General features: G+C 40.7%; 1 protein-coding gene across 4 annotated transcripts in view; it reads right to left on the bottom strand.

The window, feature by feature from the left end:
- Positions 1 to 22,701, bottom strand: part of LOC103177694 (tetratricopeptide repeat protein 39B) — a 78,285-nt gene that overhangs the window by 40,836 nt on the left and 14,748 nt on the right. The window contains exons 1-2 of one of the 4 annotated variants that reach the window (XM_007891990.1): positions 13,893 to 13,905; positions 13,377 to 13,411 (exon numbers count right to left, since the gene is read on the bottom strand). Coding sequence is in view for 2 of the 4 variants with exons in the window: in XM_007891988.2 (XP_007890179.1) it covers positions 7,313 to 7,314 (2 nt within the window). In the remaining 2 variants the exon portion in view is untranslated. Of the gene's footprint in view, positions 1 to 4,069; positions 4,128 to 7,312; positions 7,377 to 13,376; positions 13,412 to 13,892; positions 13,906 to 22,701 lie in introns of those variants that run through there. The other 3 variants (XM_007891987.2, XM_007891988.2, XM_007891989.1) reach the window with 3 other exon arrangements.

Raw genomic sequence — 22,701 nt, 5'->3', positions numbered from 1 at the left:
GTCAGTAGCTTTGGATAGGATGACATATTTTTGAATCGGAGACAGCCATCAAGGAGCCATCATTGTATAAAATTAATGGGTCAAACCAATTTAATGAGTCATCTACATGATGATCGGGGAAGGGAGAGTTGCAAGGCTGATGATTCTGGTTTGATAGGTTTGAATGAAACATAAAAAGGGAGCCCTGTAGCTCAGTGGTTAAAGCCCTGGGTTTGATTCCCGACAAGGCTTGGGCAGGTTTTCTTACTCCAAACGCCTGATAATAATCCCTCAAGAAAAAAAAACAATAATAAAATTGGTCATTTCAATCCATGACTGTTTGTGGGACACTGCTGTGCATAAATGGCTGCCACGTTTCACCCACAAATATACAGTCAATTCACTTTACAGTATATTCTGTAAAGCGCTTTGAGACGTCAAGAAGACGTGAAAAGCGCTACATCAAATGCAAGGATTATTTTTATATTATTCCTGAATCATCAGAGATATTCAGTTTTTAAAACTAGAACCTGATAATGAGATGCTCTCCTTGAAAAAAAATTCTAGACAGATAAAGGTCCTCAAAGTGTTCAGGGTATTGTTGCCATGAGAATACTGGATACTCAGAATGATATTTGGCAAGTCTCATTTTAAACAGCACTCAAATAGCCATGAATCTTCACAACAAGAACGAGCAATGTAATGATCAGACTAAAACTCAGAATGACTGCGACAGAACAAACAGCCTTGTGGCCTACACATCAGCTTCCTCCAGAATAAGCCAAGAAAGAGTGTAATAAAGGGGAGGGAAAGAGGTCACAAAACACCAAACTTGCATTTGAAAGTTTTAGAGGCTGAATTGGATAGATCAAGGGTCAGAAAAGCCCTGATTTCTCCCACTTTTGGCAATTATACAGTGAAGTCCTGTAGCTCAGTGGTTAGAGCACTTGCTTTGCAAGTGAGAGACCTGAGTTCAATTCCCGGCAGAGGGCGAAACCTTGGGCAAGTTTCCTTACTCCACACAGAGCCTAATAATAATCCCTCCAAAAAAAACAATAATAAAATTGATCATTTCAATCCATGACTGTTTGTGGGACACTGCTGTGCACAATTGTCTGCCGCGTTCACCCACAAATATACAGTCAATTCACTTTACAGTATATTCTGTGAAGCGCTTTGGGACATCTAGAAGACGTGAAAAGCGCTATATCAGATACAAGGATTATTATTATTAATTACATTTTCTTATGTCTGTGCAGTCTGGGTGGGGGAAAGAGGAGAGTGGCTTCCCATCCTGTGGAGACTGAGAACCATCCCGTTTAATTCAGGATTACACAATTCATCTGCAAAATAAAACCATCACATCAACAGACCTGAGGTTGAAAATACACAGACATTCACCTACAAAATACACAATCACTGCATTTTACAGGATATCCTGTGATGTGCTTTGAGATGTCCTCCTGATGTGAAAGACACTATATCACATGCAAGGATTATTATTATTAATTATTATGATGATGATGATTCTGCAGCTCTACAAAGCCATACAATGCAGCAGCACAACAATACCTTTGAAGGTATAAGATGTTGCTACAGGGAGAGAAGTCTCCAACATTCCAGGTTATCTCATCTGGTACTAGTTGGGCAACATGGACTAGTTCGATCATGCAGACAAGTTGGTTGAAATGATACATTTCTGTGCTGCAATGTTCTATGCAATTCTCTGTAATTGTACTATAATAATAATAATAATAATAATCCTTGCATTTGATATAGCGCTTTTCACGTCGGGAGGACGTCCCAAAGCGCTTCACAGAACACACTGTAAAGTGAATTGACTGTATATTTGTGGGCGAACGCGGCAGCCAATTGCGCACAGCAATGTCCCACAAACAGTCGTAGATTGAAAATGACCAATTTATTATTGTTGTTTTTTTGGAGGGATTATTATTAGGTGTGTGGAGTAAGGAAACTTGCCCAAGGTTTCGCCCTGCCTGGAATTGAACTCAGGTCTCTCACTTGCAAAGCGAGTGCTCTAACCACTGAGCTACAGGACTCCACTTACTTCATTAATACTGAGTTCTATGCAGTGAGCAGGAGGCTGAGCAGTCCAACTGCAGCAATCCACTATTTTAATACCTACCTTAATGGACTAAGGATGTTGAGGTCCGAAGCCCCTCATTGTCTTAGCCAAAACACAATGGTCTTACAAATTACGAATATGCAACATTTGTGAAAATTATTACATGCATTTTAATTTGGCACTGTTTTCCCTCTGTTCTTTTTAAGAATTTTCCAAAGTTCTGCACAACCTTAAATTTTAAGACAGTGGCCCTAAGGCTAAGACTCAAAGAAATTCCAGGCCTCCAACTTGCTCCAGTTAACATCACTCTTGCTTCTACTGGAGAAAGACTTTCAGGCTTCCTGCAAAGAAGCCTCAATAACCTTATTGCTTTGGGTTTGCCAGCTCCAATCCAAAATTACTTTTCAGAGACTAGTAGTCACGGCATTCTGTATCAAAATTGGTTTGTAAGAAGATCCTTCGGTTCATTTGATCTCATTCCTCCAGAAACCCAATTTCCTGTGTATCCTAAAATATTGATCTGGGTTTATATTATCAATCCAATTTAAAATTTTATATAGCTCTATGAGGTCCCCTCTGAGATGACTTCTCTCCAGACTGAAGACCCTAGCTCGTCTAATTCTTGTTTATAGCTCATTCCTCTAGCACCGGGAATCATCCTCTTTCCTCTGCGCAGTTTCTGGGCTTGCTAGCCCTTTATATTGTGGTGACCACAACTGTACACAATACTCAATGTGCAGTCTGACCAAAGCATTGTACAGCCTGAGAATGACATATGGGAATCCAAATATAACTGATTAGGCTCTATAGCCCAGCATCCTGTTTGCCTTCTTTATTGCTGCCACACACGATTTTGACATGTGACATGAGTCAACTAATACCCCTAGATCTCTTTCAGCTTCCCCTTGATAAGTTTTATTTTATCCATGGAGTACTTGTGTTTCCTGTTCTCACATTCTGTATGTACTGCCTTGAATTTATCTGTATTATACTTCATTTGTCAATTATCAGCCCTGATTAATAATAATAATAATAATCCTTGCATTTGATATAGCGCTTTTCACGTCAGGAGGACGTCCCAAAGCACTTCACAGAATACACTGTAAAGTAAATTGACTGCATATTTGTGGGCAAACGCGGCAGCCAATTGCACACAGCAATGTCCCACAAACAGTCGTAGATTGAAAATTACCAATTTATTATTGTTTTTGGTTTTGGAGGGATTATTATTAACCCTATTAAGATCACTTTGTGAGATCTTTGCTACCTCCTCTGATTCCAGAGTACCCCCCAACTCGGTGTTATCTGCAAGTTTAACTCTTAACCAAATTACAGAAGGGGAAAAGCAGATAAAAGCTATAAAAGCAACTGCGTTGACCAAGATTTTCACATTTAAGAATGTTTTCAAGCATGAGAAACACAAAAAATGTTTAAAAATAAAATTAATTTGTAAAAATCTGCATTCCAGTAACTGAGCTGCATTTTGCGTAGACTATGTAAAATATACGTGCAATGAATCTCGACCAAGAATCATGCACATCATCCCACAATCACCATGAAATATTGTAAAAGGACATAAAAATGAACCAGCTTTCTGTTATCTCATTCAAACAAGAATACTTGTTATGTGGGTTCTATTTTTGTACCGTAACATTAAGTGCTATGGTATTTCATTATAGCTCATGATTAACAAGCACCGTCTTCTGGCCAGAACAAATCAACGCATCTGCCTCCTTCAAATTCCTTTGTAGCATAAACCTAGCTGCCTAAATAAATTTTACTCTGTATTGTGGCATTATTTTATTTTCCTTAATGTGTTCTGCGGCTGTGTCCTGCATCTGCTTCCTTCATTATTAAATGTGTATAGTGCAGCAATGTCATCACCAGGGATTAGAGGGTATTGCATGAAAAATTAAATCACACACAACATCCGCTAATATAAAGGACCCTGGAGAAATGTCATTTGAGTTGTGCTTTACAACAGAGAAGCTGTTCATTACTCACATGCCTTATCTTCATGGGGGAACTACATCAACCCTCCTGTCCTTCACACAGCCAGTCGAGGCATATGTAAGCAGCACGCAGGCAGTTCCTCCACACTGCAGCTCTAGTGAGATTGAGCAGTTCTACCTTACTGTAGCTCTGCACGCTTACCAGGCTGAACGTCATGCAATTCACACTAAGACACAAGAATTAAACCTGCCTTTTGCCAAATAAGTTCCCTGTATCATTTCAATGTTAAATATAGTAATTGCTTTTAATATAATGCCTCAACATGTTTCCAAAACATCTCAATTACTTCACAGGATTTACTGTGAAGTGTAGTGACTGTATTTGTCGGCAAATACAACAATCAATTTACACATAGCAATGTCCCACAAATGTGTATGGCCAATTATGTATGGCAGATTGTTGGCTCGGACACTTGGAGAAACTCTCTTCTCTTTTCAAATAGTGCTATGGGATCTTCAACGTCTACCTATAGGCAGATAGCACCTTGCTTTAAGAGCATCTCTGACAATGCAGCATCCCGCAGCACTGTATTGAAGTGTGGGACATGGGACTTGAACTCACAACCTCTGACTCTGAGGCGAGAGTGCTATCAACCGAGCCAGGCTGACAACTATCAGCACAGGAGGAGCACAACATGTATTCACCAGACCCCATGAATTGTAAACAAATTGGGTTTGCACAAACCTGCCAAAAGCAAATCCAGGGAAACCTCATTACAGCACCATTCGATATAATGCAGTCTCACTTATAGTGTGGGTCTCTACGCAGCTAACCACATTAATTGTACATCTGAGCATAGGCTTCCAGCACTGACTAGCCAGCTCCCTGCCCTAAACATTGACGACATTCAGTCTTCAACTTCATTCTGATATCCCTTCCTGATGTTGAATGCATACACACTATGTGCAGGAAGTGTGCACTGGTCAGACCTCTACTAACATCATTCGCTGTGCACTGTGCAACGGAGAACTGACCTCCAGAAAGTTGGTCATTTTCGGTTCGCATACTAAAAAAGGCCAACATTCAGGTCATCAGGCTGCTGCAATACCATTTCTGGCATTGCTCATGAGCAGCAAACACATAATGATGTCAGCAGCAACTTGATAACTTGCAAATGGGCTTTTTTTTCAGAACTGGAACCAAAGAGTGAATGAGCAGTAAACCTACCCACCAAGGCTCAATTTTATTCCCAAACGCCACAATATAACAAGGCTCCAACGGAGGCATATGTCACCCAGAGACAAATGGTGCGTAAAACTAACCTTTCCTCAGTCTCATTGGAAGTAATCTATGTAAATAATCTATGTCAAAATAAAAACACTAGCATTAAAAATAAGCATCACACCAAATCACAATCCCAGCGCGACTTCAATGGAGTTAGTTCGGGTTAATTCAGTGACTTTAGATTTGAGCTGGCTGACATGGTTCTCTGTAAATACACACAGCCATCCCATGCACCATGGTGTAAGGTTCCCTCTTGTAATATCCAGAGACCTTTAAAAGTCTGATTTAAAAGATAAAATAAAAGTAGATTTGCTAGTGTCCCTCTAGTGTCTTGGGGAGGGATGGCGGGGATTTAAGGCTGCGAGATTCCTATTGCCAGTAACAGATTAGAGATCAGATTCTCTGAGAAGTTAAATGTCTCCACAATACTGATGGATCAATTCCATACATGTATTTAATTCAGAGGCTGAGAGTTACAAACCCTGCCTCACAGTGAATCAAATCAGCATCAATATATTGTATAATTAAAATGCTCACCATGCTGAGTTGTGTATGGATAGGAACTCTGACCATCCTGAGTTTACATAAGTTTATATAGTATACAGCACTGAAACACACAGTTTAGCCCAACTTGACAGTGCCATTGTTTATCCTCCACATGAATTGTGTACTTTATTTTAACATTCAGACTTCAGACATGGACTAGAACATAGAGCCCTGTAGCTCAGTGGTTAGAGCACTCGCCTCATAAGCAAGAGACCTGGGTTTGATTACTGGCAAGTTTCCTTACTCCACACGCCTGATAATAATCCCTCAAGAAAATAAATTTAAAAAATAAAATAATAATTTGATCACTCAATCCACGACTGTCTATGGGACACTGCTGTGCGCAATTGGCTGCCTCATATCGCCCACAAAATATACAGTCAATTTACTTTACAGTATATTCTGTAAAGCACTTTGAGACATCTCGAAGACTTGAAAAGCGCTACATCAAGTGCAAGGATGATTATTATTAGTAGTAGTATTATATTGTAGAACCCATCCTAAACCTGAATGAATCAGAATTATCCTTCCTAATAATAACAATAATAATCCTTAATATTTGACCACCAGTGACTGGTCTGCCCTTCCAGGTTCTGCCGATGAGCCAGGCTGGCTGTACTACCATCAGCAGTGCCCTGTTGTACAACAGGGCATAGTGTTATATCAAATGATACACTTCTTGTATCATCACAGCCTGATGGGATGAAAAGCTGTTTCATTGCAAAAGCCAGAAGTCAAATGAGTTTGGTCACTCTCAACCTTGTAATTGCTGGCCCACGGCATAAAGCTCACCACTAAAGTCCAACAGGATTGTCAGCCTGACTCAGACAAGGATGGTTGGTGTGTGAATAGCGGTGCTCGTCTCTGTTTAAAGCACATACATACATCAGTGTGACAGAACATAGGACGCTTTACTCTGCCTCTGGCCTATGTTATTTCCCAGTGTAAACATCCATTACCCAAATATTAAAAAAGTCAGGTACTACAAAATAACTAAAAACACAGATTTGTATTCAGATACCGACCTCCATCTTTACATACATGAATGATGAAAATAAGTGAACATAAAAGTGAATATACTTCATAAAGCTCGACAGCAAAAGACTGTTTAAATTCAAAATGAAACTCACACACATATACGCAACATGCTACACACACACACCCCATGCGCCCCACACATGCAAATACCCCATGTTCTATACTCCCCCTGTGCTCGCCACACACACACACACACACACACAAACACAAATAATAATAATAATAATAATAATGCTTTACACACACATACACACACAAAATGCTTCACACGATCATACAATTAAAATGAATTGTGTTTAACTGCCGCACAATTGTTCTTTTAAGCAGTCATTCCTGTCATTCTAAAAATAGCACACAAAAAAAAATCAATCTCAGAGCAGGCCATTCCATTGAAATTCTGGCTTTCCATAAAAATGCTCAACTTACATTTCACTAGATGGTTTTTAAACAACCGCTGGCCACCATTTTCACCAATATCCCCGGGTACAAAAGGGTGCAGATCCTGGATTGAACCAGAATGTGTGAGGCAGTGGTGACATCTGACAAAGAGAACTGTACATTCTGGCAGCTTGCAGTAAAGCAGTAAAGCGCAGCATGTATCCCTACTCTCGAACCCCCGCCCCACCCCCAACTCCTCCTGTTCACCATCCTAAAATCCTCCACAACCCAAATCTTTTGCTTAGCACATCAACCAAATAGAGATTAGGTTTGCCTCAAATGACTGCAAGGTTGAAACAAAATTTAAATGCATAAAAATATATATACATGCCCAGAAGATATTTTTCTGTGAAATGATCAAATATATTAATCAAAACCAAGCAGCAGTCGTAACTGTAGCCTGCTATTTCAGGTTGCCCTCAATTATACATCAATTGCGCATTAAAACAGGAACAAATCACCAGGACCATCAGCAACAAGCCTGATTCATTATATTCTGCTGTTCACTGCTTGAGGAGAGCAAGTTACAGTGAACCTCAGTTATAGCATAGTAATTGGTGGGGGAGGGGTCCAGCAAATCCCAACTTGTCTTGTAATGGGGCACAATCCCCAGTCAACATTGGGATGTCTCCAAATTGTAGGACTGGTGACGTGATTGCTTACGTGTGTAGAAAGCCAACTGGTGGAATCGATGTAGAGTCAAAACTTGGTATTGCCCGATCATGGGTTTGATGCATGACAATGTTATTAGAAGCGCAGTGGCTCATAAGCAGAGCTTGCTGGCTTTCTTCGTGCAGATTTTGGGGTATGGAATTGCCAGGGTCCACATCCCAATTAATGTGCTATTAACAAACCTGCATTGTAAGTGTATTTCTTCTTGGTAAGTGAATGGAAGCTTCCTTACGTAAATAGAAAATAATCTCGTAGCTATATTACATTGCACTGGCCCTTATAATATTGGAGTGATTTGTTATCACTTCTAGCAATAGATTTATTCGAAGCAAGAAACAGTATTTTAATTTTCTAAGTTGGGGCTGAGGGAAACTCTGGCCACACGTAACTAAACACAATGCACAAAGCTCCATGAACAGCACTTGTTTTAGTGCTGGATTTACACCACAAGGAGTTCTGTACCACTCCTAGCTGTAGAGTGATTAGGCCAGGACATCCTACTTGACATTTCTCGCAGCACAATAGATTTCACATAAGATAAGGAAAGAGCCATTCACTGAATACCAGTTCCCTTTTCAGTGTTATCAAAGAGCTAGTCACGCAACCAGTTTACTTACTTTCAATTAAGAAAAGGTTTAAAGGACGGTCAATGAGTTACCCAGCAACGTTTGTGTTTCCTCACCAATTTTTCTGTTCCAATTTTCTCTCTCTATCTCTCGCCCTTCAAGGTATTTGACTTAGTAACAGCTTCTTCTTTCAAGCACAACAATTTAGACTTATATAGTATATTTCACAATGGGAGAATGTCTCAAAGCACTTTACAAAGACTAACTGGGAGCCTGAGCTAGAGGTGGAAAGTGGTCGGAAATGGAGGGAGGGCAGCTTCCAGCAGCACAAAGATATGATAAGGCGCAATATCAAATGCAAGGTTTATTATAAAAGAGGGGCTTTTCACAGTCTAACCCAGTGTTCACCTAATGCTTACATTCAAAAATTCAGTAGGAATATTGGGAGAGCAAACAAGTGCCTTGGCTAATTTGTTTTTATGTCAGTTGTATGACTCCTAGTGCTCCCTCAATAATCAGCTAATGTAACATTTGAACCTGCAAATGGCCACATTGTGTGGTCTAGTATCACATAGGAGCTTTACTCCCTAAGTTCTCAGAGAAACTCTGACCCAAGAAAGTTCAAATGCAAGACATTTTTTTGATTAAGTTTATAGGTTTTTTTTAAATAAGTAACATTTAAAAACCCAGCTTACCCTACAGCTGATGGGTCAATTATGTTCCTGAATCCAATTTACCCAATTTCGATGTTAAGATAAAATCTGTGAAATCTATTCAGTCTTTAGACAAAAAAGGAATATCAATTGAAATGTCTGTTTGGTGCCATCTCTTTGAAATCGGAAACATTGCTTTGAATTTAGTATCAATGATGGTATTCATATTTCAAAGCATTCCTTGCAACGCACATGAAACACCAAATCTAAAAAGTGTGTCTTTGCTGCGCTTTTTTCTGGAGAAAGAGTATCTGATAGTTATACTCGATTTTATGCTCCAAATGTAATTCATTTTTGGACAGACAATTCTGTTCCTTTGACCTACTCTACCTCCTGAATATAGGCTGAAGGTCAAAACATCAAGAACAACTTAAGAATAATAATAATCCTTGCATTTGATATAGCGCTTTTTTATAATAATAATAATAATAATAAAATGCTTTTTTGCATTTATACAGTGCACTTCATGCAGGGTAGGGACTCGGAACGTTGCACAGAGGTAGGATTGGATACCGGATCATATACACGGTAGGGAAGGTTGGTCTTCAACCAGGATTTAAAGGTAGATGAAGAGCAGGCTAGGAGGAGGGATTGATACAGGAGGATCCAGACGTTAGGGGCAGAATGGCTGAATGTACGGGCCACTGATGAGGGCAAAGAGGAGCAGCAAACAGCAGCACAATTGTATCTCTCGTGCCTGATGAGACAGATTAGTGACTCACTTTAATCTACAGAGGAGGCAATCTCAGAGGGACCAGCTATAAGCAACATGTTAAGGTATATTAATCAGCACAGCTTTGTCTAAAAATAATCACAATTAAGTACATTTGAGTTACAAATCAGCCAATGTCTAAACTTCAACAACGACATTCATTGAAGCTTTCCAATCAGATCAAAACCCCTTTTGAAACGGAAGCTATTTTCAAATCAACCTTAGTTTTGCTAAAGTGAAAAAAAAGTACATCAGTAAGCCCAGGGCTTCAAAATACCCAGTGTTCACCTACAAAATACAGTCGTTACACTATTAAGTACATCTTGTGAAGCTCTTTGAAATACCCTCCTGATGTGAAAGGTTATATCAAATGCACAGATTACTATAAATCTAAGCGTGTCAATTATAAAATAAATTATATTCTCAATAGGCTTTAAGGAAAGATGATTGATTTTCCAATTGTCTTGTGTTTATTGTACTAACACAGCATTTTAGAAAACCCAGAATCTGACAAATTGTTGAATTCAACTTCAAAGTCAGTTTCTCTGCAGTTTGTAAATGAAACGTACAGAAAAATCAAGGCTGTGTTTACAAATTTGCAAAATTCTGGTCACTCTGAAATGCTACGTTAATTGAACAAATCTAGACCCAGGTGGAATATCTCCTCCATGTGCTTGTATAACATCAGGGACTCTTAGTTGCTGTGAATACTAGCCAATTTGTCATTTTTTTCTACAAAGATAGGAAGGACTTTCTTAGAGAATATTCAATTTCTTCCCAGTACCTTTATTAATTAGTTATTACTCATAAAAGGCAATGTTCAGAAGACCACAATAACCCCCAGAGGAGAGCTCCAGATTTCAGCTTAAAAGAAAGGTCAATTAATCCTTTGAAGAATTCTGTTATACTTCTGCTCGTTTCCCATCCCTCTCCATTCCAAAATATTGTGAATCAAAAAAACACTCTGCAGGTCTGCAAATACTGTAGGATAGTCACCATGGAAAGTGTCCATACAGAAAAAAGGTATATATCTGTGTATTTCAATGAGCAGAGTAGAGGAAGGAACTCAGCCTTGCAATCTAGTTAGGACATGCAGAAATAGATACTGGGAGCTTCTTCTCACCTTTGTATTCTAACATGTCACTGTTCAAGAAACTTCATGACCAGAGGCAGCAAAACGTAGACAAAGATGAACTGCCCGATCTTGCTGAAATGGTTCGGAAAAATGACAGGACGAGACAGGCTCAATATCAGGAGTGTGGAATCTGACTCACATTCCTTTTTACCTACAATTGGCAGGTTGGGTATTGCTCCATTCACAGCAGATCATTACCAGTGATCTGGGAGTTGAACAGAGTGACGAAAACACAAGGGATTGCAGCAGACTGAGTACTAACCAGATGGTGCAAACTGGATTGAAAAATGTGCTGAGCTCCTACACTGTGACTATACAGTATTCTAATAGCATTTCACAACATGTGTAGAGTGCACCACCTACTCTATTGTCTGTCCTTCTGTTCAGTTCTCCTTATTCAACTAGTTATGCTATTTTACAGTCACAAACTTAGGTTTAATTTATCTTACAGGGGAGGGGGAGAGAAAGGCAGTTTTGTGCTCATCAAAATAATATTCCTTGCATTTGTTACAGCACCTTTCACGTCACGAGGATGTCTCAAAGCACATTTGCAGAATTTACTGTGAAGTTGAGTGACTCCATATATGTAGGCAAACCCTGCAGCCACAATTGTGCACAACAATGTCCCATAAGCAGCCATGAAGTGAATGACCAATTTTATCTGAGAGATTGTTGGCCAGGACACCAGGAGAAACTCCCTTCTCTTTTGAGCACATATCATGCCAATTGCTGCATGGCAACAAGAGGCTTTCAACCTTTAAATATTCCCCTTTTAGTAAAGGCATCGTGTTGAAGAATCACAGTTTCTATAACACTTCCATGTTATTTTTCCAGAGAATTCTTAATATACTCAGCCTTTGGGAACATAATGGCATTGAACTAAAAGCATGTTCCTCATTGATTAACGCTTTCCCTGTGTATTATACTCCTTGGCTAATGTTAGGCTGTAAAATAAACTGGCAAAGGAACCCGTTGATCAGACTCAATAAGCATTGGCAGGAATTCACCTCCTCATCTCCACAAAAGAACAGAACAAAAACTGAATAGCGACAAGTAGCCTCACTACACAATGGTGATTGGTGTCAAGCGCTCTGGGACACTACCCTGTATGAAGGTCGCTATATAAGCGCAAGCTCTTGTTGTTGATTATTCATTCTTCAAGATGCAATGAAATTGCAAGAACAGAACAGTCCACTGCTATAAAATAGTTACAAGCTCTGGTTAGGAGCTCAGTACTCAAGCCCTAGCGGTATTGAATGCACACTTGTACATTAGCTGTCTAAATACTTTTCCTAGCAAGGCCATCATTTCAAACATTTTTCAACAAAATTAGCCTGGATTCTTTGTAAGGATCTGCATGGATGATTTGGTGGGAGTCTGGTGTGAAGTGTGAGGTGCTTGGAGACATTCTCCTGATGTGAAAGGTGCTAAATAAATGTAAATTGTATTGTATTGCAGCTGACATCTTCAATTTGAATGAAGATGATCCTACAAGATAGAAAGATTTACTTCTTCATTCTGAACACCCTGGCATACTGCAGAATATTAATTATAATAATATAATAATATTCCTTGCATTTGATATAGCACTTTTCACGTCTTCTCGACATCTCAAAGTGCTTCACAAATAGACTGTAAAGTGAATTGACTGTATATTTGTGGGCGAAACGTGGCAGCCAATTGCGCACAGCAGTGTTCCACAAACAGTCGTGGATTGAAAATGACCAATTTTTTTTTGTTTTGGAGGGATTATTATTAGGCATGTGGAGTAAGTAAACTTGCCCAAGGTTTCACCCTCCCTGGTATTGAACCCAGGTGTCTCACTTGCAAGGCGAGTGCTCTAACCACTGAACGACAGGACTCCAGTGATAGAAACAGAAAGTGAAAGAATTAGTGATTAGTGATAGAAACAGGGTAAAGAGGGATGTTTTTGTGGGCAGGAGAGATCTGAGATGCCAGAAATGCTCTATTAAAAGGCTGTAGGAGTAATGATAGTTTTAAATAGAGACGACAGACACATGAGAGAAATAGGATTCAATGTTTATAATTTGGAATCACTGGATCCATTTGTGGAGCTTCACAACAAAGATTGACAATAGTGTCAAGATGTCCTTCCAGCATGAAAAAGGTTGTGGAAGGGAAACACAAAATATTGCTTATAATGCCTGCGGTCCTTTCTCAAATAGGGCATCCAGCCCAGGGTGGCCAAAAGGGTGGACCACCCTGAATTTAAGTATAGGTACATATTACTTACTTTGGGATGTTTTCAAAGGCATCTTCAAATTGTTCCTGTAAGAAAAACAAAGTACACTTATGTCTCTCTCTTGGCTGTTGATTTAAACAATAATAAAATAATCCTTGAATTTGATAACACACCTGTCACATCAGGAGGTCATTTGAAAGTAGTTCACATAATAATAATAATAATAATAATAATAATAATAATAATAATAATAATAATAATAATAATAATAATAATCCTTGCAATTGATACAGCGCTTTCCACATCTTCTAGACATCTCAAAGCGTTTTTTTCTTGAGGGATTATTATCAGGCGTGTGGAGTAAGGAAACTTGCCCAAGGTTTCAACCCGCCGGGAATCAAACCCATTTCTCTCGCTTGCGTGGTGAGTGCTCTAACACCGAGCTACAGGACTCCACAATATATTATAACATACTGTAAAGTGTATCTATTTTGTAGGCGATTGAAGTAGCTAATTTGCACACAGAAATGTCCTGCAAATAGCCATGAAATGCATGACCAATTTTACCTGGGAGATTGTTGGCCAAGATACCGGGAGAAACTCCCTTCTCTTTTTGAATAGTGCCATGGAATCTTTAACGTCCATCTAAACAGGTAGGCGGGTTTCAGTTAGATATCTCATCTGAAGGACGGCACCTCCAAAAATATCTCGCTCTCCCACCACTGGAATGCCAGCCTAAGCAGTGAACTAAAATAAAATCATAAATTGGAGTTCAAGGAAAAGTTACACCAGACAGATATTGCTGTTTTACATAGCAGGTGACAATGCAGCCAAATCTCAAATTTGAACTAAAATGAAAGATTAAATCAACTGCATATTTTTCAATGAATACAATGAAAAGTAAACAAACAAAAATTGAGGTGGTACAGTAATAAAAATAACAATCCTTATATTCGATATAGCGCATTATCACGTTGTTGAAACATGTCAAAGCACTTCAAAGACTATACTGTAAAGTGAATTGACTGTATATTTTTGAGGGCTAAACATGGCAGCCAATTGCGCACAGCAGTGTCCCACAAACAGTCGTTGACTGATTGAACAAATTAATATTTTATTTTGGAGTAATAAAAATTTATGAATAACAGTAATAGCAGTAGCAGTAGGAGTAGTGAACAGTAAGTGAACATTTTGAATTAATAACAACAACAACAAAATTACATTTATAGAGCGCCTTTCACATCGGGAGGACGCACCAAAGTGTTGAACAGTCAGGTGTCGGGGCCCGAGCATGGAGGAGCGGTGGGGTAGTGGTGAGGGAAGGCAGAGAGGTGGGAGGGAGACTGAAGGCATGATCGAAGAGAAGGGTCTTGAGACCGGCCTTGAAGGAGGCAAGGGAGGAAGCGAGGGGAAGGGACCGTGGGATAGAGTTCCATAGTGTGGCGGCAAAGAGGCTGAAAGCCCGGCCACCGATGGGAAGATGGGTCAGACGGGAGACATGGAGCAGACCAGAGCTCGCTGAACAGAGGAAACGGGCAGGTTGGTAGGGAGCAGCAGGTCAGAGAGGTAGGAAGGGGCAAGGCCATGGATGGCCTTAAAGGTGAGGACGAGGATCTTGAACTCAATCCTCTGGGGGATGGGGAGCCTTTGAAGTCGTCGAGGGTGGGAGTGATAGGGTCACGGAGCCTGGTGGTGAGAGTACACGAGCTGCAGAGTTTTGGAGGAAGGGAAGAGTTGGGAAGGCCGATGAGCAGCGAGTTTGCATAATCAAGGTATGATGTGACGAATGCGTGAGTGAGGGTTTCGGCAGCCTGAGGGGTGAGGCAGTGGCGGAGTCTGGCAATGTTGTGGAGGTGGTGGTAGGCAGTGCTGGTCATGGCGTGCACGTGGGGGAGAAATCAAGTTGGCTCAAATCTAGCCCAGATTGGCAGCTGTGATTGTAGCCTCTCTCCAGTCCACCATCAATGGCCGAGTTTTTAAAACTCTGCTCTCATCCTTCGTAATTATGATGATTCTTACATTTGATATAGCGCCTTATCACGTTTTCGAGATGTCTCAAAGCGCTTCGCAGAATATATTGTAAAGTCAATTGACTATACTTTGTGGGCAAAATGCAGCAGCGAATTACGCACAGCAGTGTCCCACAAACTGTCATGCATTGAGAGATCAAATTATTATTTTTCTAAATTTTATTTCTGAAAGGGTTATTACCCCTGGAAAAGCAATCTGCCAATCGACTAACAACCAGGTTCCCACTGACTGCTAGATTAACAGCGGCCTGTGGAGTAAGGAAACTTGTCGGATGTTTCACCCCACCCAGGAATCGAATCCAGGTCTTCTCATTTGCAAAACGAGATATCTAAACAATATGCTACAGGACTCCTTCCCTTTTCCATTCCATCTCACTTCCTCTCTATCTGGCTTTAAATCCCACCAAAAAACTACCTTTTTGTCTGGTGCTCTAAATATGAAGCGCACTAAGAGACTATTCTATGTGAAGCGTGTTGTAAAAATACAAGGTGTTCTTGTTGATTATCATTTTTGATCAATAACACCTTTGACTACAAAAGTGGACAACATCTGTGTCATAAGCTTACCGCCTGCCCATGTCCTATGGACAGGTACATCACTAACAATAACATGGTGACTATATGACCTGGAAAATCAGTCAGTTTGGAATCAAACAAAAAAAACGTTTAACCATGGAAATTAATTAGGAGAAAACTGGAAAGCCCAATGAATATTGATTTTCTTCACTTTGAAGCAGATGTTGAGATAAGAATGACAGGTTGCACTAATAAAAACAGTGACACAAAATAAAGAGGCCAGCTGTCTCCTGTTTACAACCCACAGCTATTACCTTTTTTTTCAAAATATGGTTTGTTATTCCACCTTTTATAATAAATAAATCCTTGCATTTGATGTAGAGCCTTTTCACGTCAATGAGACGTCTCAAAGCGCTTCATAGGATACACTGTAAAGTGGATTGACTATGTATTTTGTGAGCAAAACGGTTTGGAATCTGGATCGTATGATCTCCTCATTGATGTGTCTGCCTTAGGACGTCAAACAGAGAGGGGATGACAATCATCTTGCTTGAAGTCATCACAGAGAAAAGAGACACCACATTAAATATTCTAAGAAAAATATCCTGTTAAATATTCTAAGAAAAATATGCTGTAGAATTGGCACCCAGCTATGAGCGCACTGATAAGAGAATGGGAAACTGCAAGGCACGGATAACGGCTTGACATCTAAGCAAAGTTAAGAGTACATAAGGATGAAATCTTCTACGGCAAGCGACATCTATTGCAGGCTTCTGAAGCTTATGTTGACAACAGTGTGCCAACCCAAGCTTTAATGATTGTTTAATAAGTCCTGATTGTTTGTATAACTTGCTTATTTGCCAAAAGTGTCTTAGATGTCTGAGTGACTAAATAAACTTTGCATCAATTGTATATGTATTTGTGAAACTTCAAAGCTAAGGGAGCCATCTCATGGTTGGTTAGAAAACCCGACCTTGGAAAAATTGGAAGCCAACAAACCAAGTTATATTGCATTATAAATGGACATCGTTCACATAGAACCATAGAAATTTATGGCACAGAAATAGTTAATTCAGCCCATTGTGTCTGTGCCAGCTCCTTTAAGAGCCATCGTTTCAGTCTCAATTACCTGCCCTTTCCAACAGAAAAAGTCCCAGCACCTTCAGTTTCCACTCATAGGCCAAACCATTGCAACCCCTCTATGGCCTCAATGTCTTTCCTAAAGTGAGGTGACCAATGTTGGACACAATTTTCCAAATGAGGTCTAACTAATAATTTATATACATTTAGCATTACTTCTTTGGTTTTGTTTTCTATACCCCAACTTATAAACCCTAGGATTCCATTAGCATTTTTGACAGCTTGTCCACCTGCTTTCCCACCTTTAAGGATATATGCATGTTAATTTCCAAGTCTCTTTGCTCTCCCACTTTTTTTATTACTTGATTACTTAATACATACTTGCTCTTCTTATTCTTCCTCCAAAAATGTATAACCTTGATTTGTCTGCATTAAAAATTAATTTGCCACACAAGCTCCTGACATGCAAATAAAATGAGTTACCGTTCAACAACACACTTTAACTCCTGTTTCTCACACCAGAATGCAGGAGTTCTTGTGTACTATGTTTTCTTGAGATGCATTCAATTAGCAACACTTTTGAAAGCCTGTTGCCAACACACTTCCCAGGAGTTACAAATTATGCTCCAACATCACTAACTTCACACTCACAGGCAGCTGGAATCTGACAATTCTGTCCCAATAGTATCAATCCCAAACAAACTTACAGCACATCAGAGAAATAGGTATCATTCGTAGGTTCGGCGATTTAAATAAGCTAATTGTTGCTTGACCAAATAATCTTCACATAAACCAACTCAAGCAAACAACAATAGACACAATTTACAGCCTAATTGTCAGCAGGAGTAAAGTGTGCCCAGAAAAACGTTTAATTCTTAGCTCTGACATCTCAGAGGAGGCGTACTGAGGGCTGAAAGGACACAGTTCAATGTACTGTCATATACTATATTCAGCTGTATCTATGCAACAAAAGATTTATGACAGAACCATAGAAATTTACAGCACAGGAGAAGGCCATTGAACCCATCACTTCTGGATCCGTGAAAGATCATTTAGTCTTGTCTGTCTTATCGACAACCTGTAAATTACTCCATTTTAGCTATTACTCCATTTTAGGCATCTATCTTGAAAACTAACATAGATTCTGCCTTGATCACAGTACTGGGTAGAACATTTCACATCCTAAAAGCTATCTGGGGGCAAAAAAAAATCCTGCTTTTCTGGCCCTTTGCTCTTTATCTTCATTAAATACCCTATAATAATGATAATAATCATCATCACTCTGTATTTGATACAGCATCTTATCATGTTATACTGGCTGGCAATTTGTGTACAACAATATCCTATAGCCATGATCAATTTTCATGATCTATAGAGGGGGGCGGGATTGGCTAGGTCACTGGAAGAAAGTACGTTCTGTTTTCAAGTGGTGCCACGGGATGTTAATGTCCACCTGAAGAGGCAGACAGGACATGGATTTTGACCTCTGACAATGCAACGCTCCCCCATCACTGAACTGAAATGTGTATCTAGCCTGAGCTCAAAGTCCTGGTGTCGGGATTGAACCCACGAGTTGAGATTGCTACCACTCATTCCGGGACACCACCCTGCGTGAAGGGCGCTATATATAAATGCAAGTTGTTGTGGTTGAAATTGCTTCCAACTGGGTCAGGCTGACACCAGCAATAAGGTAAATTTAAGATTATACAGTACATAACCTCCAAGGCTATCATAAAATTATATTGCATGTATGGATGTACAATCTGATATAAACGGATTGTCTCTCAGATGTAGGTGATTAATGAACTAATGTATTAAAATAGGCTGGTCTCTCTTGCTCAGTTTGTTACTTCAAAAATTACCTTTGCTCAGTATGTTTCACCTGCTCTGTAATGCATGGCTAAGCTTTATAGATGACAGCCAAAGTTAAAATCGGATGATGGCTCAACTGTCATCAACATTTGGGTGCATCCTTAGCTTGGCTTGGTTTGCCATCTGACAACACAATACAATACAAAAACAAAGCTGTTGAATTACTGCAAGCTATGCAATGATTCAGGCAATCTCACACGATGAAGACAGTTCATTTCCCCTATTTCTTCTTAAGAAGTACAACAGAACTCCAAAAAAGTGTCCTTTGATTACAGTGGTCTAACATTAATGAAAAGATTCACTTAACACATGAAAATTTGATCAGGGAAAACAAGTTTACACTGTCTAGTGCTGTATGTGATAGCACATTGTTCAATCTGGCATCTGGCACCAATACCTTGGACAATGTAACCCTCTGATACCACTACATAGTAACTACAGCTTCTCCTACAAGACCTAAAGCAATCTGTTAGTGAATGCTGTAACTCTAATACAGTGAAGACTCATCAAACAGCAGTTGTTGGGGGATCATAAAATCCCTACCCATCATATAACAAGTCCCCAAAGCTATTGAAGGGCCACACTGTGGCCTCCTGCCCCATCCTATTATTATAATAATCCCTCCAAAAAACAAAACAATAATAAATTGGTCATTTTCAATCCACGACTGTTTGTGGGACACTGCTGTGCGCAATTGGCTGCCGCTTTCGCCCACAAATATACAGTCAATTCACTTTACAGTATATTCTGTGAAGCGCTTTGGGACGTCTAGAAGACATGAAAAGTACTATATCAAGTGCAAGGATTATTATTATTATTATTTATCCTATACAAATAGAGTGGGAGGCAGCGCAGGAGGCCATGGTGAAGCCCTACAATAGACCAGAGGCCTCTGTGATGCATCTGAGCACCTGTATATTTGTGGGTGAAACGCAGAGGCTAATTGCGCACAGTAGTGTACTACAAGCAGTCATGGCTTGAAGTGACCAATTTATTACTGTGTTCTTTTTTTTGAGGGATTATTACCAGGCGTGTGGAGTAAGGAAAGTCGCCCAAGGTTTCGCCCTGCCGGGAATTGAACCCAGGTCTCTTGCTTGCGAGGCGAGTGCTCTAACCACTGAGCTACAGGACTCCATGATAGGAAAGGAGGCCTCTGCAATGGAAGATGCCATTTTATAGGACAAGTTATTTGAAGTAAGTACTTACAAGAATTTCTAGAATGCAACAAGTTATGTGTTAAGCAATAATGCAGAGGCCCTTATTAACATTTTGCATGGGAAGTTTCCGGGATAATGACAGCTTAGTTTTTAAGACAAAGTAAGATAGGGTCTTGTTATCGAGAGTTTAATGTATAAACATAACGCAAAAATACTGCAGATACTGGAAATCTGAACCAAAAATAGAAGTCGCTGGGGGAACAGACGTGTTCCCAGCGACTTCTGTTTTTGTTCAAGAGTTTAATGTAGTTTGCCACTGAAAGCACTGTCTGGCAAGGTTTCCACTGTTTGTCCAGTTGGGATCATTATCTATTACGGCTTTGGTTTGCAGGGTTAACAGGAATGAAAATCCCTGCTCCTAGTAACTGGTCTTGCTTCTTCAAGTCCTGCCATGAGTCAGGCTGGCTGGGCTGTCCTCAGCAGTGCCATGTAGTATTGCAGACCCATCTGGCTCAGGGACCAGACTACCAAAAACAACCACAAGCAGTTCATTCGATTCTGACATTCCGTTGCCAGGCATGTCACATTGAAGCCAGTTTAGCTCCAAGGAGACTCCGCTTACAGTCCTCTGTCACTTGATTTTAAAAATGGTACAGTTCTTAAGATTTGGGAGGGGGGAAAGCAGTCCACTTACTTTGCTGTTATAAAAGCACATTTCTTTGTGCAATTGTGCTTAGGCAAGATTGTTACTCTTTCATAAAATTTCAGTGAAGAGCCCTCTCCCCTTTAATACCTACATGCTCCCCCTTGGTGACATCATCCACAGACATGGGGTCAACTTCCACATGTATGCGGATGACACCCAACTCTATCTTTCTGCCTCCACCCTCAACTCCAGGACCACTGCTGTCCTGACAGACTGTCTGTCGGACATCAAGTCCTGGATGAGGGCAAATTTCCTACAGTTGAATGTGAACAAGACTGAGGCCCTCCTGATTGGCTCACACCAGCGCCTCAGCACCTCAGGCTCTGGCAACATCAACCTCCATGGTTGCACACTTCCACTCACCAAACCAGTCAGGAACCTAGGGGTCTTGTTCGACCCTCAACTGTCTTCTTCCCCACATCCAAGCCATGACCGGCTCTGCCTTCCCTCACCTCCGTAACATCGCCCAACTCCATAACTACCTCACCCCTCAGGCCGCTGAAACGCTTGTTCATGCCTTCATCACATCCAGGAGCCAGAAAAAACGAACATAATTTTTCATCACGCCAAGATCACACACAAGCATTTGCAAAGATGCAACTTGCGAAAAAGCACTTTGTCCTCTTCCTAGATGAGATGAACATACTGAACACAGAATTAAACCTGCAGAGTCCACTTTCCGCTCAATAGGCCATCAGGGAAGAGGCTAACTGCAGCTTTGTGGCTTCATCGCCACAAGCTCCATAATGATATACTTAATACTGAATACCACTTGCAAACTGAAAAAACATAGGTTAAAGGAAGAGTGATGATCTCTGCGCCCGTACATTTAGCATAATGCTTGATGTGCACAATTGATGGGTTGTACAATACATCAGAAAACTGTGGTGTCCTTATAACACCACCTGAAATGACCCCCTCAATAAGCTTTGGTGAGGGACAGTAAAGTAAAATAATAATGCTCTCCTATCTCACCTGGACCAAGAGAAGCAAACTCCTGTAGGGCAGTGAATATTGTGGGGGACCAGACTTGATGGACTTCTTACTCTTAGGTGTCTATCTATAACAGTGGAGAGCTACAGTTGGACTTATTGCCCTGAATTCAGGAGGTGGCAAATAAGAATGAATGAGACAAAACCCACCACCTGCTGCCTCGACCCCCTCCCACCAACTTGCTGGTCACCCAGCTCCCCTTCCTCTGCCCACTACTGGCTGATGTCATCAATCAATCCCTCTCCTCTGGATCAGTCGCTGCCCCCCTCAAAAATGCTGTCATCACCCCACTCCTCAAAAAACCTTCCCTAGATCCCTCAAACCCCAGCCACTACCGCCCTATTTCTAACCTGCCCTTCCTCGCAAAAGTCCTAGAATGCGTTGTTGCCAATCAACTTTGCGCGCACCTCTCCTCCCACTCCCTCTTCCGCTCTGCCCACAGTACAGAGACTGCACTTCTGAAAGTCACAAATGACATCCTCTCTATCTGTGACCAGGGCTCCCTCTGCCTCTTTGTCCTCCTGGACCTCTCCGCCGCCTTCGACACAGTCAATCACGCCATCCTCCTCCACCGCCTTTCCTCCGTCATCCACTTCAGTGGGACCGCACTCGCCTGATTCGAGTCCTACCTCACGAACTGCCAGCAGTACATCTGCACAAATGGCTTCTCCTCCCACTCTCACCCATCCTTGGCCCCCTCTTCTTTCTGATCCATATGCTCCCTCTTGGGGATGTCATCCACAGACATGGGGTACACTTCCACATGTATGCGGATGACACCCAACACTATTTTTCCACCTCACTTTGCGATCCCCAGTCCCCTGATGTTCTGTCAGCCTGCCTGTCAGATCTTAGGAGCTTGATGAGCGTGAATTTCCTTCAGCTGAATGTTGACAAGATGGAAGCCATACTCTTTTCGCCTTTGGTCACCTTCCTCCCCCTCCGCCTGGCTCAGCCTCGTGATCTGTTACTGTAAAGCGCTCTGAGACACCGTCCAGGATGGAGGGCACTATATAAATCAA

This window comes from Callorhinchus milii, unplaced genomic scaffold (assembly GCF_018977255.1).
Source record: "Callorhinchus milii isolate IMCB2004 unplaced genomic scaffold, IMCB_Cmil_1.0 Scaffold1, whole genome shotgun sequence".
NCBI lineage: Eukaryota > Metazoa > Chordata > Chondrichthyes > Chimaeriformes > Callorhinchidae > Callorhinchus > Callorhinchus milii.
The sequence above is the reverse complement of the archived record's forward strand: the minus strand, read 5'-3'. Positions and strand labels throughout refer to the sequence as shown.